The 17,525-nt window shown below is 37.5% G+C and overlaps 1 protein-coding gene and 1 long non-coding RNA gene across 2 annotated transcripts; both read right to left on the reverse strand.

The window, feature by feature from the left end:
• Positions 1 to 2,900: 2,900 nt before the first annotated feature.
• LOC125594811 lies at positions 2,901 to 7,113 on the reverse strand. Its single transcript, XM_048770871.1, has 4 exons — positions 6,985 to 7,113; positions 5,757 to 5,876; positions 5,603 to 5,709; positions 2,901 to 3,252 (listed from the first exon to the last, which is right to left on the reverse strand). The coding sequence occupies exons 1-4, from the start codon at positions 7,111 to 7,113 to the stop codon at positions 2,901 to 2,903; spliced, it is 708 nt and encodes a 235-aa protein (XP_048626828.1).
• A 1,857-nt stretch (positions 7,114 to 8,970) lies between these two features.
• Positions 8,971 to 10,423, reverse strand: LOC125594810. The gene is made up of 5 exons (XR_007329990.1): positions 10,071 to 10,423; positions 9,908 to 9,998; positions 9,552 to 9,668; positions 9,226 to 9,476; positions 8,971 to 9,131 (listed from the first exon to the last, which is right to left on the reverse strand). It is a non-coding gene; the product is annotated as an uncharacterized LOC125594810 (long non-coding RNA).
• Positions 10,424 to 17,525: the final 7,102 nt, after the last annotated feature.

A 17,525-nucleotide genomic window follows, 5' to 3' on the forward strand; every position in this document is an offset into this window, starting at 1 on the left:
TTCACAACACGCAAGAGATAACAAAGATCTATTAACTACTTCAGTTTGCCCATCAGTTTGAGGATGACAAGTAGTATAGATTTTCAACTTTGTTCCAAGTTTAGACCATAATGTTTTCCAGAAATGACTAAGAAACATAGTATCCCTATCGACCTATTGATCTAGGCATGCCATGCAAACGAACAACTTCTCTAAAGAAAAGAGCAGCAACCATCAAAGCATCATCAGTCTTGTGACATGGAATGAAATGTGCCATTTTTTGAGAACCTATCAACATCTACAAAGATAGAATCTCTGTCCTTTCTAGTTCTAAGCAATCAAGCACAAAATCCATTGATATATCAATCCCTGGAGGATCAGGAATGGGAAGGGAGTATACAAACCTCAGGCCGAGCTTTGGCTTGGCTTGGTGCAAGTCCCACATCTCGGCAAACTCTCTCCACATCTCTTCTAATGGTCGGCCAGTAGAAATGCTCTTTCAATGGGCCAGTGTTTTGGCAACTCTAAATGTCCCATCAATCCTCCTCCATGTGCTTCCCTAACATTCAACTCTCTCGAAGAACAGTGAGGTAGACAAAGTCGATTTTCATAAAAAAGAAAACCATCAACTTGATAAAACTTCCCACTGGTATGTTTCTTACTTTTCTTCTTCAAATTGAACTTTAAAATCTTGATCATCTTCATAATAAGACTTTATTTGTTCAAAATCCAGCAACTTAGCTTCAATAGAAATGAAAGAGTGTACCTTCGGGACAGTGCATCAGCCACATGTTTTCTTTACCTTTCTTATAGTGGATCACATAAGGAAAGGTCTCTAAGAACTCTACCCATCTGGCGTGTCTCTTGTTGAGCTTGTGCTGTCCCTTCAAGTGTTTCAAGGACTCATGATCAGTGTGTATAACAAACTCCTTTGGGCCAGAGATAGTGCTGCCAAGTTTGGAGTGCTCTAATCAAAGCATAGAGTTTCCTGTCATAGGTTGGGTATTTCCGCATTGTTCCACTTAGCTTCTCACTGAATATGCTATTGGTCTCTTCTCCTGCATCAGCACAGCTCCAATACCTACACCAGAAGCATCACATTCAATTTCAAAGGTCTTAACAATTTGGAAAAACTAATAAAAGAGCATTAGTCAACTTCCCTTTTAGGTTTTGGAAAGCATCCTTTTCTGCTTTTTTCCCACTTGAAGCCCACATTCTTCTTGATAACCTCAGTGAGTGGTGGCAGCTATGGTGCTAAAGTCCTCACAAATTTTCTGTAAAAGCCGGCAGGCCATGGAAACTTCTCACCTCGCCCTAGGACTAGGCCAATCTTGGATAGCTTTAACCTTCTCCTGCCACTCAGATTCCCTGGGCTGTTACAACAAAACCTAAAAACATAAAGTGATCTATTCCAAAAGTACATTTCTTAAAGTTAGCAAACAAGAACTCTTTCCTAAGCGCTTATAAAGCAGATCTCAAGTGATGCACATACACAGTCATGTTCTTGCTGTAGATCAAAATATCATCAAAATAACACCACAAAAGTGCCCAATAAATGACCTCAAACATGGTTCATCAGCCTCATGAATGTACTAGGTGCATTGGTAAGCCTAAATAGCATAACTAACCATTCATACATCCATACTAAATTTTGAAAGTAGTTTTCCACTCATCACCTTCTTTCATCCTAATTTGGTGATAACCACTTTTCAAATCTACTTTAAAAAACACACAAGAACCATATAATTCTCATCTAACATATCATCAAGTCTAGGATAGGATGTTTATACTTTCAAGTGATGTTGTTGATGGTTCTTCAATCTACACACATGCGCCAGCTTCCATCTTTATTTGGCACCAGAGTACTGGTACTGTGCATGGACTCAGCTTTCTCGGATGTGACCTTTCTAAATGATTCATCCACTGCCTCTGAAGTTCTTTTGTTTCTTCAGGGTTGGTTCTATAGGCAGGGCGGTTCGGAAGAGAGTCTCCAGGGACCAAATCTATTTGGTGTTCAATACCACGCACGGGAGGCAGTCCTTTTGGGCTCTCATCTGAAAGACATCACCATAATCCTGCAAAAGAAACTCAAGTTCACTCGGTAGAGCCGGTGGCAGGTTAGAAGAAGACATTAGTGCACCTTTAAAAAACAAATAAGAGCATAGATTGTTGAAGACGCAAAGCTTTCTTATTCTCACTGTTTTGGCTAAGAATGAGCTCCTCCTTTTGCTTATCAGCTGGTTTCTCTTTGGATTCCTGTCGCCTGAGTTTGAGTGAAGCTGATCTTCATGTAACCTCTTGTGGAGACAAGGGAGCCAGCACAATCTTCTTGTCCTGTGGGTGAAGGAATGACGGTTTGTGAACCCATCATGTATGACTCTTTTATCATACTACCAAGGTCTTCCCAACAAGATATGCTGGAATCCATGGGCAGTACAATCAACACACAATCTCATCTTGGTATCTCCCCAATGTTTATAGGAACCATTACTTGATTAGTAACCTTCAGCTCGACTTCCTTATTCAACCATTGAACAAGATATGGTTTAGGATGCTTCCTTGTTTTCAATCCAAGCTTTTCTACAAGAGATTCACTAGCACAAGTGCACCTTCCACCATCTTAACAATCAAACTGCATACTTTATCATAAACGCTCAACGAGTATGGAAAATATTCTCCCTTTGATCATCTTCATCTGGCTTGGATTGGACTGTCAATGACCTCCTTGTTACCGGTAGTTCTCCACGAACTGGATAATCTATGGCTTCTTCATCAGATACATCAGCTTTTCTCTTCTTCTGATATCACCTCGCCACTGTCCAGTATGATCATAACTTTTTTGTTGGTGCAATCACTCGCATAGTGTCCCATACCGTTACACTTGAAACACTTAACATCTCTAGATCTGGTAGATGTTGCCTTCATTTATCCCTCACGCTCTCCTTTGGTTTCACAAAAGACTTATCATCCTTGGTAGTAGACGACTTGTATTTGTTTCCATAAGACCCTTCGGCTGAGGATTTTCTCTTTAGTTGCTGCTCAATGTGGATGTCATTGTGGAGTAGCTCATAGATGTCCTCATACTCCTGCATCTCTAAGCGGTCCTGGATGTCTCTGTTTAGCCCAGCCTGAAATCGAGCCATAGTGGCTTCAGATGCTTCTTCAACAGCTGCTTTGATCATGAGTATTTCCATCTCTTGGTAGAAGTCCTCCACACCTTTGGTTCCTTGGGTAAGCCTCCTGATTTTTTGATACACCTCTCTACCATAGTAACTTCAGTACAAGAAAACATGAGATTAAAGACGGCGGTATTCTCGTGAGTTCGTCGTCAAAGAGGCTTTACGAGGAATTAGCGAGGAAACACGTTTCGTCGTTAATTCGTCGTAACTTAGCGAGGAAAACATTTTCATCGTAAAGACGAAGTACATCATTTCGTCGTAAAGACCACATAATCATTCCACGTAAGGAGGTCGCTATATTTCATCGTAAATACCTCGAAAGCAGTTCCTCGTAAATTACACGTAAATATCTTGAAAGTATTTCCTTGTAAAATACACGTAAATACCTCGAAAGTATTTCCTCGTAAAATACTCGTTTAACCTTCATCGTCATTTCTTCGTTAACTTTCCACGTAAATAAGTTGTAATTTAGCTACGAATTTACTTCTTTTTTTTATTTACAGAATTTAAAAATATAATTAAATAATAATTAAAATAATTTAATTTATTAATAAAATTATAATTTAAAATAAAAATGAATACAAAAATATTTTATATATAAATAAGTTTTGAATTTATAATACAACCCCAAAAAAAAAAAGAACTAGGTCGTTCATCGCCTGGTAGAATTCCTCACTCCTCCTCGCAACATCCGCCTCGTTATGTAATGGGGAGTAAGCATGTTTCTTTCGAAGGCCCTGCAAAAAAAATTAATATTTGAAGTTAACATCAACAGTATTAACAAATTCTATAATTAACTATTTCTATAAATCTAGCTAAATTCCCTACATTAACCACCTAATCAACACTAATTAACAAAATAGAGAGGGAGTGGAGAGGAAGTTGAGACGAAATGAAAGTGTGAGCGCTCGCGAGTATATAAGAGATTAGATATCCTCGTAATTTCCTCGTAAATTACGAGGAATTACAAAGGCCCGCGTTTGTTTCCTCGTAAAGCCCACGTTAAATTACGAGGAAATAGCAAGGGCCGTTTTTTATTTTACAAGGAAATAGCAAGGCCCGCGTTTTTCGGTTACGAGGTCTTTACGACGATTTCTGCTTACGTGGAATTAACGAGTTCCGCGTTCTTTATTTTTTAATTTCGTCGTTATTTCCTCGTTATTTTACGAGGAAATTACGACGATTATTTTAAATCCCTAAAATCCGAAACCCCAAACCCCATCTTCCTTATCTTCTACTTCATATATTCCAAACCTCCAACCATCTTCCCTTTAACCTCAATCTATTCTTTCCATTCCAAACCCCAAATTCTAAACCACAATTCCTTAACTTATAATCTCAATCTCTTATTTCTAATACAAACTCTCCCATTACCTTACACAAAATCAAATTATATAAATAGTTTTTCGTGATTAAATCCATCAAATCACATGCATTAAGTCTGAAAATAAATCTTGTTAAAAACAAATACATCAATCGGATACATCGACATTCTCGTCATCACTAGAAACATCATCATTTTCATTAAAACTCGTCTTCAACAGCTTCGTCCGTGGCAACGTCTGTAAGATCTTCGTACTCATGATTATGTGGATCAATGAGAAGGATGTCATCAATTTCTTGTTCAGGTTCCTCGACTTCATTTATCTGTTCTTCTTGCAATGGTGGTTCTTCTCCACTGATGATTCGTCCACGAGGTGTAACTTTGATCACGGCTAACAAATTTATTCCTGATTCTCTCATCCGAGGGTATGGAAGGAAGCTAACTTGGTCTGCTTGTAAAGCTAGGTTGCCGGAAAAAAAACGTGTTACAACTACAAAGTTGGTGGATTCAAAATTTCCTCGCTAAGTAGACGTAAAATATTTCCTCGTAAAGTACACGCTACATTTACGTCGAGTTTACGAGGAAAGCGTATTTCCTCGTAAAGCCACGTAACATTACATCGACTTTACGACGAAATGATTTCGTCGTTATTTTACGAGGAAATAACGTTGATTTTATATTTCCTCGTAAGTTCCTCGTAAAGTCGACGAAATTTACGAGGATTAGTTTTCCTCGTTAAGTTTTCTTCTCGCTAAACTTGTGTTTTCTTGTAGTGCTTGGAACAAAACTCCATGAGTGTCTTTAGCTCAAACCAAGAGGCAACTTGTGGTTCTCAGTCCTTCTCCTAATAGTAACAATCTGATCCCACCAGTGCAAGGCATAACCATTGAACTCCGTCACAGCAAGCCTCACCTTCTTTGATTCTGAGTAGTTCTGGCAGTCAAACACAAGCTCAATCTTCTTTTCTCAATCAAGGTATCATCTGGTTTGTTGGTTCCACTGAAGATAGGTATCTGAAGCTTGAGGTTTCCAAGATTATCATCATGTCTGTCCCTTGGTGCCCGACGTGTAGCGGTTCTGGTTTGGGAGGCCTCGACCTGACCTTGCAGATCTTACTGACCGTTCTTCTTCTTCAGTGCTACGACCATAGGAGGTATCTGGATCCTCATGTTCTCCAACCACTGCAAGTCGCTTGCCTTTTCTCTTTTCCCTAGCTACTCTCCTAACCTGTGAAGAAGTTCCAATACATTGTTAGTAGGACGAGTGGCTCCAACAAATTCAAGCTTTTTATCCATCTCTTTCATAACAGTAGCTAATAAGGCTTCAATCTGTGCTTTGTCCAATCTAGCCACTGGTCTCTCGTCTCGTTCCTGCTCGCTTTCATACATGATTTCCTGTAAAAGACTCAACAAGAGAAGTAAGTACACAAAAGATATAGCCGAAGCCTCACTTAGTGTTTCTCTCAAGTGTTTCGCTCAATGATTTTTTTCTTTTTTTCTGTGTATTTCTCAGTGATTCCAGGAGTTCAATGATCAGACAAACAACTCAAAACCAGAGAAGTAAAATCCCCAAAACCCCCAAGAAATAGATAGACAGATTGCAAGATTTTTGTTTGCAATGAGCTTTACCACGAGAGACTGGATTTCTTTTCAGTCTGGTTGGATTCCTCTTCAGCTTTTTGATACTTTGATCGTTTCTATTTTTTTTAAAAAAAAAAAACTGGTTGGCCCCCTTGCAGATACAACAGATAGGATGAAGAGAGAACTGCCAAGAAAACAGAGAAAATAGGTTCCCAAAACAAAAACAAAAAGATGAATCGAGAAACCCCTTTGATCAGACGCCCTCAAGCTGCTCTGATACCACTTAATAGATTCCTGGTTAAGGAACAACCCTAGGATGCTCTTGAGGGTCGATCTTGTGATGATTTGGTGGTGATAGATCAGGTTACTAACACTGATGGGTTGATGATCGATTATAGATTGATAAAAGGGGAAATATGGTCGATGGTAGAGATGGTTTCAGTGGTGATCTGCGGAAGGATCAGATACTGGTTTGATTGATCTTAGTCCGTGAGAGGCAGCCCCACTAGTGAACAAGATCGAGGCTTTAAGGAAGATCACTCTTCTAGCCAAATTTGATGTCCAACAATTGAACAAAGGAATCACGAGTTTGTAAGAGATTTTGATAACAAAAGTGATTGATTTTATTCCGAAACTTGCAATGAGTTTTATGTAGAAAGAAAGGAATACAAAGCACTCTAAGAACTTGTAGAAATCAAAAATAACTTATATAAAACTAGGTAATCTTGAAGACCGAACAATTGAACAACTTCATGGCTTCTTTGACTTGGTTTTCTTCAGATGTCGAGATTGGTTTGGTATAAACCAATCCGATAATTGCTTCCTTCAATTTTCTTGTCTTTGATCTGGTTATTCATTAGAGAAAGATAATGGGTCTTGGTCATGTGTAGAATGAGTTGAGAAAGTTATGTCTGATCCATACTTGAGATTCATCTCGTCCAGGTCTATCTCGTTCAAGTGAAGTGTTCAGCTCGTCCAGCTCCTCTTCAGTGCCACTCTCCTCTAGCTGGTTCAGCTCCTTCTCTGCAAGATCAGCTATTGGTTCATCCATGCTCATATCAAAAACGGTGGATTTTAAATGAGTTTTTGAAATTCATGTTTTAATAACTGTGGATTTGTCATTTTAATATAAATCACCTAAAATTCTGAGTTCAATACACCCCCTTAGTATTGTTGAAATCTGGTAAAAAGTCTTCTCGCATACTCGTAAGACTTTACATTTATTTTCATTTGATCATGGGTTTAACCTTGTGTCTATTTTGCTGGGTTTGATGAGTATTTAATTATTTTATTAAATGGCAGAATTTAATAGAATTAAAAAAAATTCTGTCAGTTTACTAGAATTAAAATGAAGACGTTTTTTTCTATTGGCATATGCTCTTGATTGTGTGACTTGGGCTGGTTTAATGCTTTGACTTCGTTAAATATAAATATTTTCTTTAATTATCAAGAATGACTTAACGTTTTTGATTTCTTGTGTCAGTCTTTCAGATTTTTGGGAAAACTTAATTTAGTTATTCAGCATATGTCTGACCATGAGAAGAAAAAAAGAAATTCAAATTCCAAGTACGGTGGGTACCATAGTATTGATGGAAATGAATTTTGTGAGTCAACGCCGCAAACTAATTTTGGGAGAAGTCTGCTACATATAAATCGTTTGCCACAGGAAATAGAATTGTTGTTGATATTGTTCAAAACATTCTTATTCCGTCAATGCTTTAACGTGAGTAGTAGAAAGATTGACACAAAAAAAAATGAAAAATCTTATATCAATGTGACTGAAAATAGCATGTCTATTGTAGTTTATAAAGTCAATATGGTTTAAAATAACGAAAGAGAATGGTGGTTTTGATGCCACAAACAATATCATGATATGCATATTTGCAACAAAAACAAAAATGTGTTTGGAAAAATAATCCAAAACATACAAGTTAAATTTTACAAATCAACATGAGAGAACTATGAAAATAGTTGTATGTAAAATGTTAATTAATATTATAATTGTTGACTATTAGTTTATATAGTTGTGCTTAAGTTTAAAGTATATGGTTTGAGGTTTTTAAAATAAAATTGAGATTAAGTTAAAATTAGGATAAATATTTTAAAAAATAATTTGGTAAATTTAGAATTTCTATAATGAACAGGTTTTACTCTAGTACTTAGATTATTTGTAAACATTAGGTTTATGGTATTAGATTGAAGGTTTGAGTATAGTGTTTCAGATTTAATATTTAATATTAGAATTTAAGATTTATAATTAAATAATTAAAATAATTAAAATGTTGAAGTTTAAGATTTTTAGTTAGAGAATAAGGTATATGATTAATTTGGGGTATATGTATATAGGGTTTAGGTTTTGATTGAAAAAATTAGATTGTATTTTGTGGTTTATTATTTGGTGGTTTGATTTTATTTGTAAATATATAATTTGAAATGTTATTAGTTTGGAGTAGTATATTTTTCTAATAGGAATATAATTTATTTAAAATCAAGGTTAATGTATTATGATATATGTTGGTATGAGGTATTTGGTTTATGGTTAGGATTAAGATTTAGAATGAAGTATATGATTAAGTTTTAGAATATACTTTGGATTTTATTTTTTTAATTTATATTATAAGTTTGAAAATATTAGATTTATGACTTTATATATAGGTTCAAGTTTGGGGTTTAGGGTAATAAGATTAGAGTGTAAATTTAAGATTTACTGTTTGAAGTTTTGGATTAAATTTTGAGATTAAAATTTTAAAATAATTAAATTTTTAGTTTAAGTTTAATATTAAAGTTCTCTTATGAAATGATTGAAGTTTTAAAATTTTGTTTAGTGTTTCCCGTTTTTATATAAAAAATACAAAATACAAATAAACAAAAAATATTTTATCTCCCTCTCCCTTCATTACCAAATTATAACATGTTTAACATTGGTTCTAACATCACAACCGGTTTTAAACTTTTCTTCATGCGTCCTTGAAATCCAACCAATAAAGAGCTTCTCTAGATCCGATTCCATCCCGTCCTCCTACCAATACACCATTCAAACAACTTCATTCAGAGTCGTCGCATATGAAACTGAAAAAACCAAAGACGTGGAACATACTTATGTTGCCTGTAAATCTAAGACAAATACCATACACAGAGAGCTCAAGTTCAGACAGAAACAAACCTTTCAAGGCAAGGAAGCTGGTGAAGATTTTCATGGCTGCTTAAACATACGATGACTCTCTACATGGAGGCTGCGGCGACTGATAAGAAGTATGGTGATCACTGAGACTAAACCACCACCACCCACTAAGAACCGTTGGATCAGAGCTAGCTGAGACGGTTTCTTGCTCTGAGTTGAATGTGTCACAAGTGCAACTATGTTGTCCTTGTCTGTACTCTGCTCCGTAACAGTAGCAAAACTCATGTCCACACCTAAAGAACACAAAGAGAGATCTCAACATTGATATAAGAAACCACAAAGCCAAACACTGTCTCCACCTCTTATACCTAGCCAAGCGATGCAATGTGATATCATCTGGATATCTTTCATCAACCGGAAGAATCTGAAACTCTTCACAACTCATAGAATCATGCCAATGAACACCACAGTCCACACACACTTTCCTGCAACAACAACAACAGTTAAAAAATCAACTCTGAACAAAAAAGGAAAAGTTGGAGTCTTTATCTATTGAATCACTCACAAGCAATCAAAAGAGTCTTAGACTTGGTCATCAAAACTGAAAGTAGAGGAATTTAAGGCCTAATTTGAGATACCTAATTGACGACCTAGTCACACAAACACATGAATGAATATAGAAGAACGGAGAGAAAGGAACAGAGGTAAAATCTACAGATCAAACCTTCAATGGAGTCTGAACACCCAAACCAATGTTCTTCCAGAAACGGTTTCCACCTTTAACAAGTCTCTTTCCTTTCCCAGATTTCTTCTAGCTGAAACACACACATAATCATCATCATAAGGACCAATTCATAAGCAAAACGATAAAGATTCATTCTTCTTACCTTAGGAAGACCTTGGGTTGCTTAAGAAAAGCTTTCCCAGTCTGCAAGAGAGAGACGAGGATTTCAGCCATGACTACTGGTTGCCTCTGCTGCATCCGTCTCTCCTTTATCGAATCAGGGGACTTGGAATCTGAGGAGACGCATGAAGGACTGAAATTGAGGGGTTTGCGAGGTCTTGCAGAGATGATTATGAGACGTAATCGTCGTTCAAGGAGAGATCGAGGTTTAGGGCTTGGTGGAGACGACGATGATTGAGTTACAGAGTGCAAAATGGAGGAGTTTGGGAAAGACGAGATCCAGTGGCTTATTCGATTGGGATGAATAAGAAGGAAAAAAAAAAACCCGAAGAAGAAGGATAGATGAAAAGATGCTTGAAGTAACCAATGAAGAAGAAAACAAAGAGAGCAAGGCTCCGACCGATGACCTTTTCGGGAACACGAGGAACGAATAGAAAAGAAACGTATAGGAATAAAATTACAAAAATGAAAGGAATGCTTGTTCCTTATCAAATTTAACAAGGAATGCTTGTTCTATATTTCTCTACAAAAAAAAATAATGAAGAGGAACAAGAAGGAAAAACTATTCCTTGTGAATGGTGATTTTTTTTGAGAATGTTAAAGAATTCAGTCTTTTCTTTCGTTTCTTGGTCACCACATCAAAACCTAATTTTTTTTTTTTTTTGGTTCTTTGAAAAAGAAAATGACTTGAGCATTAAAAAATTATTTTTAGGTTCCTGCTTAATGAAAATATTTATTAGCACGAATTTAATGTTGTGACAGAGTTTGTGCTCCGATTTTGACACTTTTGGTAGCAGTTAGTGAATTCGTGCTACCGCGAACTGTTACCAATACTCATATTTTTGTAGTGAGAATCGAATGTAATTAATATTTGTAGTTATATAATTTGTATTTTAGAAATTTGGGTATCCATTCGATTTTTGGTTTAGTTCCCATTTTTTGGTTCCAAAGATATAGGACCCCCTCATTTATGAAATTTGGTTCAGTTTCTATATCTGTTTTAAGGTTTTGTAAAATTTAGTTCCTCAGTTTTGGATAAATGTTTTCAGACTTATACACTACTTTATATTTGGTTTACAGAGTCATCATGAGTCTGTAAATTCTTTGCTGTCAAAAAAAAAAAAAAAAAACACTACTTTATAAACAAATTCATATACTAGTTTTATCAAAATCTAGTTAAGAATAACTCTTTCACTCTCCTCTCGATTTTTTCTTATTGGTTTAGGAATTCAATCATTTTAATGGAATTGTAGCTAAAAGTATTTTGGTGGAATTTAATCGAATTCCTTAAAAGCTAAAATGGATTTTAGTTGCTTTGCTTGGACTATATTTTGATTTATAGGATGGAATTAACTGGAATTCTTTGTTCTTTACATCATTAGTTGACATCATCTTTTACAGTTTATAACATTTGACAATGTCGGGAAAAAACAACGCACAATTTATAATGATCAACATCTAACATCAAGAGACTCCATGTTACAAAAAAAAAAAATCAAGAGAATCCAATTTTTTGAAGGATATAATGATCTATAAATAAAGTAGAAGACTTGCTCGAAAATGTATAAAACTGAGTGCTTGCCGATGTGGTTGTGTGAAATACCAACACACTCAGCTGTTTCACACGTCTTAGTGAGTCCAGAGAAACTCTGAATTCTGTTGTGACTCAGATTTAGGCAAGAGATGCCTCCAATCCTTGGGAAAAACACAGAGACTTTTATAAGCAAAAGAATTCAAATCTAAAGTGAAATCCTCTATTATGGATTGGGTATTATTATATTGAATCTGAAATCAATTAAAATCCATTGTTATTCAGTATCCATTGAATTTTATTAGAATTTGGTTTCAGTAGAATTGGATGTAATTTTCAATATCCATTGGTGTAACCAATCCTATTCAACTATAAATCCCCTGAGTTGATGTCTATTGATTGGTTACAAAGCTATGCCATGTGGTACCACAATAGGAGGCAATGCACTTATCTCTTGATTCTGTTGTGACTCATAACACCGTATCACAATAGGAAGATTAAGACTACAGGTTATATAATATATATAATGTCATTTGATTGGTTACAAAGCTATGCCAGGTCTGGAAGGTTCAAGTTGTGGTACGGTGTTATGACTAGGAGGAGGTTGGTGAATGAATCAAACTCTTGGGGACTCAAATCCACACTACTACAGAATGATTAGAGAACAAATGGCTGTGAGAGAAGCTGCAGGTAAGGCGATGGAGCTCTGCATGGCTGCTCTGGTTGAAGCATCCTGGTGTACTACTACTAGGTAACTTAAAGCATCCTTTGGAAGGTTATTTGATGGAGAATTCATAAAAATTTTTCCGTGGAAGCTTTTGTAGTGGCGTCTGCTTTGGGACCAAATGGCTCAAGGAAGCAATATGGAATCAAAACATCAGGAAACACATGCAGCGGTATAGTGTTGTGATCGTCAAACCATGACCAACCTTGTGAAACATTCAGAAAGAAGTCAAGCAGAAACAAGAACTCCATTAGATCCTCCTATCCGAGACTTGGGACAGTTTTCTAGTGACGGACAAAGTATGTTCTGTAGAAGCCGGAAAACCGGATTGACATAAACGAAATAGTAACAACGATGTTAAGGAAAAGACAATTCAAAAGAGACATGGAGTCGAGATATAATCTCTTTCCTTAACTCTAAATATTCGCTCCGTAGTGAGATGAGACTGTACGAATATCGAGTCCCAGGATACAACCATGGTAGACGATTACGCTTTACTCGTGAATCGCCCTATCGAACTATAAATCTACGAAACACTCTCGAACTATAGACTTACGCTAAGGGATTTTTGCTGTTGGATTTTGATACGGAAAAAGTTAAGAAATGAAGAAGGAGGAGAGTCGATATTTAAGAAACAGAGAAGAAGACCCACTTCCCGCAACAACTGCTGCACGTGGGCGAGAATCTCGCGGAGATCGAGGGAAGTTGAGTTGCGAAACTTATTCCCCAAGACTCTCTCTTCTTATCTCTTATCTCGTTTAACAATTTCGAAAAGATAAACTGCATGACGTTTTTATTTTCTATACAAACTACTTGTCGTTTTAAATAAAATTCCATACTGTTTTTTCGCGAAATGAATGGCAAACGTTGAGTTTAACTTGGTCCAAAAAGAATATTCTTTTTCGGCCGGAGGCCCTCCACCAAGACCCAAGCCCAAACCGAGCCGAGCCGAGCCGACCGGACGACGGCGGCGGCGGCGCGCACTTGGAGAGCCTTTCTCTCTCTCCAAACTGTTTACACACTCATAGCACATGAGCATATATATGTTGCTCATTTCTCTTGCTTCTCCCCGATGTGGGATGTTTCCCATATGTTTTCATTAAAGCCAATAGGCTTTCCTTGTAGCCATGAGACCCATTTCGTTTTCACTTAAAACAATTATTTACAAGCCCATTGACCTTGAATAATTGATCCAACAATACCCCACCCCACTTGAATAGAAATGACTCTTCTAAACATATGCAGACTAAATGCAAACTCGATAGACTCTAAAAAAATATATACTTATTCTAATCTTGACTAGACTAGACAGACTTATCGAGAGTGTTTGCGAAAATTCATTGGTGTTTGAGTTAGCGGCATTTTTAAACCTTGAACCACTCATAGTTAATATCTGTCGGTTTTACTTTACCAGAAGGTGAACATGATGTCTTTGAACCAACCGTGTTTTATGTAGACCGAGACAACATGCATAACGCAGCTTCATTTCCTCGTAGAACTTAGTTCTCTATTGTGTTCATTGTTGCCCTGAACTATTCCTAGTTTCATGAGTGATCTTAGAGAATATAGCCTTACATTCATTTTCCTAGAAACGGCCCCATTTCACACTCATTAGGTGATTGACCATGAAAAGTATTGAGTAATATTTCGCTTTAGAAGCTATGGAATCATTAAAAGCTTTTGCTTATCCTTCTTACATTTGTTAGCAATTTTATCATCTTAGGAGTTGGAAGAAACTACTTTGTCTCAAGTGCTTTGGGTAGATTCAGTTTGATTTTGTTTCCCTTTGAACCTACGTCTTGGGATCTCCAGTCATGATAGGTAGGGTTGCAGTCAAGCATCCTCATTCGTATAGGCTTTAAAACCATCCTTTTGATGATTTAGAAACAACATCTCGTGACAAACCTTTTATAAATGGATCCGCTAGGTTGTCAGCAGATTTGATGTAGTCTATGTGATTACACACCGTTGAGATAAGTTGTCTAATGGTTTTTTTCGTCTTCTAATGTGACGAGATTTACCATTGTAGAGATTACTCTGAGCCCGAGATATAGCCGATTAACTATCACAATGTATGCGTATAGCTGGCACAGGTTTCTCCCACATAGGAATATCTTCCAAAAATTTCTAAGCCATTCAGCTTCTTCTGCTGCTTGTCTAAGGCTATGAACTCAGATTCCATGGTGGATCTGGTTAACACTGTTTGTTTGGTAGATTTTCATGATATTGATGCTCTTCCTAGTGTAAAGACATATCATTGTGGATTTTGAGTTTTTAGAATCCGATATCCAGTTAGCATCCCTGTATCCTTCTAAAACTGCTCGTTCTTTACCATAATGAAGCCCAAAATCTTTGGTGTAGCGCAAGTAATTAAGTACTCTCGTTATAGCTTTCCAGTGTGTATGACCTGGATTACTTGTATATCGACTAAGTACGTTTACTGCATGCGCTAGATCTGGTCTCGTACAATTAGTCAAGTACATGAGACTTTCTGATCACACGTGCATACTCTTTTTATGAAACCACTTCACCTGAATTCTTTGTCAAGTGCATTGGGGATCTAACGGAGTTTTTTCCGTACTTTTAGAGTACTTTTTAAATCTCTCGAATATTGTTTGAGCATAATGAGATTGGGTTAAGGTAATTTCGTTTGAATTTCTCGTGACTTTAACCCCGAGAATTACATCTGCTAATCCCAAGTCTTTCATCTCAAATGCTCCTTTGAGCATGTTCTTTGTTTGATTAATAATGTCTTTATTGCTTCCAATAATGACATATCATCTACATATAGACATAGCAAAACATATGCATTTTTGGTTGTTTTGTAGTATATGCATTTGTCACATTCATTTATTTTGAAACCATTTGACATCATTGTATTGTCAAATTTTTCGTGCCATTGTTTAGAGCTTGTTTAAGCCCATAAAGTGACTTTACAAGTCGGTATACTTTGTCTTCATGTCCGGGAACGACAAAACCTTTAGGTTTTTTCATGTAAATTTCCTCTTCTAAATCACCATTTAGAAAAGCGGTTTTTACATCCATTTGATGGATTCTAGGTCTCTTAAGGCTGCCGATTTCTATCATCAGTCTTATTGATGTTATTCTCGTTACTGGAGAATATATATCAAAATAGTCAAAGCCTTCCTTTTGTCGGAATCCTTGAACTACAAGCCTAGATTGTATTTTTCACCAGGTTTTCGTGTCATTATCCATTTATTCCCTAATGCTTTGCAGCCAGGTGGTAAATCTGTTATGTACCATGTATAATTTTGCATGATAGAATCAAATTCACTCCTGACAGCTTCGTTCCAAAGTGGAGCTTCTGATGAAGCTTTTAAAGTTCTGCCATTTTTCGCTCCATTTTCGCCCCAAACCATTCCCCTTCTCTCACCAAAAGATTTTCTCCTTTTCTTTTCGACTTCTAAACAACTTCAACCTGCGTCACATTCCATATTCATGGTTTCGGCTTCTTCAGTTTCCGAGTCTTGTCCTCGTCTGCAATCCGTTTTTCCAGTTATCTTTTTCTATTTTCTATTCGAAAAATAAGCGGCGAAAATCTTTTTCTGATTCTCTCAATGTGTCGTTCATCTTCTTTATTCACATACGATTTCTGCGAACAATTTAAGTCTCCCTGTGCTCCCTTTGATTACTGCTCGAAATTCTCCAAACCCCGTTCTTGCGCGCGCCCCTTGATGTTCTCTGAGTTCGCGTTCTCATCTCTTTTCCGTTTTTTCTTATCTTACGAGTCCCGATTTTGCAATTTCGTTCTGTGTTCCTTCTTTTGAGTTAATTTCGTGACAACAACATCATATCTTTGGAAGTAACGAGTTCCTGCATTCTTTGCTTTCATCTTTTTACACGTATGACCCTCCTCGCCTCCTCTAGCTTGTAATAAGAGGTTTTGTGATGACAATTCTTTGAATTTTCAAGGTCGCTGATATTTACCAAGCCCAAATAACAATTTTTTCTCCCTTTACCCAGATCCAATTTCGACCTACGACCAGTGTAAGATTCTAAATCACTTTCGGGTGTTCAGCTAGCTTTGTCAGCTCTTTCAAACTGGTAACCCCTTAATGTCACTGGGCGGAACTGCATCACATAGGTACTTGTTGTTTCAGGGTTGCGCATAAGTCACATTCTGTTATCCTTGGTTGCCCGTTAAGTTCCTGGCCCCCACTTTATGTTTCTTTAGTCAAGCGCCACGGTCCCCACATTCCCTGGGTTTCACATCTTGCAGGGTATTTATACGAATCTTTCAAATTAAAGTCTCCTTATCCTACCAATTCAGTTGCCCCATGCGAAGTTGTCTCCGCCCGTACACACAGTTGCTTCTCCTCTCTCATGGGCGGAATTGGGGTCTTCCTTATCAGGCATGGAAGTCAGTGGCGGATTCCTTCAACAGCGCGGCCCTTACGTCTTGCCCCCTTCACTCTTTTGCAGTCCAAATCTGGCTTTGTGAGGTCGGTCTTCACGCAGATCCCCGCACGCCAAATTTGAGTTGCCCGGCATGACCAGTTGCTGTCCCTTCCACGCCAGCTCGCGTCCTGAGCCTTGGGCGGAGGGGATCCCTGTGGCTCTAGAACTCCAGCTCACTGAGTAGTGCTGGACACCCACGGTCAGCTTTGGGCGGTTGACCTGTCTCATTCTCACATTCGTCCCATTGCAATTCCTTGTCCTTGAAATCGTTTCGCCCACTTCAGCTCGCAGATTGGCGTCCGGTGCGTCGTTGTTCACTTTCTTTCATCAGCTTGCTACAATTCCACCACTGCCCCGCAGTCCTTATCCTCCTGTCAGCCAGGACGGCCCTAAGCCGACTTTAAATAGTTCTGTTACTTACAACAGCTAGAGCTGTAGTCTCCCCGGCAGGCCGCTATCCCAATTGTTGCGAGTACGCTTTTCCATTCCTTTGATAGCTTTATTCTAGCAAGGTGCTGCCTAGGTCTTTTCATGCTCCGTCTTCGGGCTCATGATAACAATATCATAACAAGATTTGGAGGCGTCATCTTATTAGGTCACAAAGTGACTTTTTCCTCCACCACCTCTATTTGTAAGGTTGTTGATTCTCCATTTGTCCTTTTTACCAAACAATCACTATTTCACAGTCGTCCTGCGTGTTCGACTTTGTCCTCCCACATCTAGACTCCGCCATCCTGCCCTTCAGGCGCTGTCTCTTTATCATT

This window comes from Brassica napus, assembly GCF_020379485.1.
Source record: "Brassica napus cultivar Da-Ae chromosome C5 unlocalized genomic scaffold, Da-Ae chrC05_Random_19, whole genome shotgun sequence".
Lineage (NCBI taxonomy): Eukaryota > Viridiplantae > Streptophyta > Magnoliopsida > Brassicales > Brassicaceae > Brassica > Brassica napus.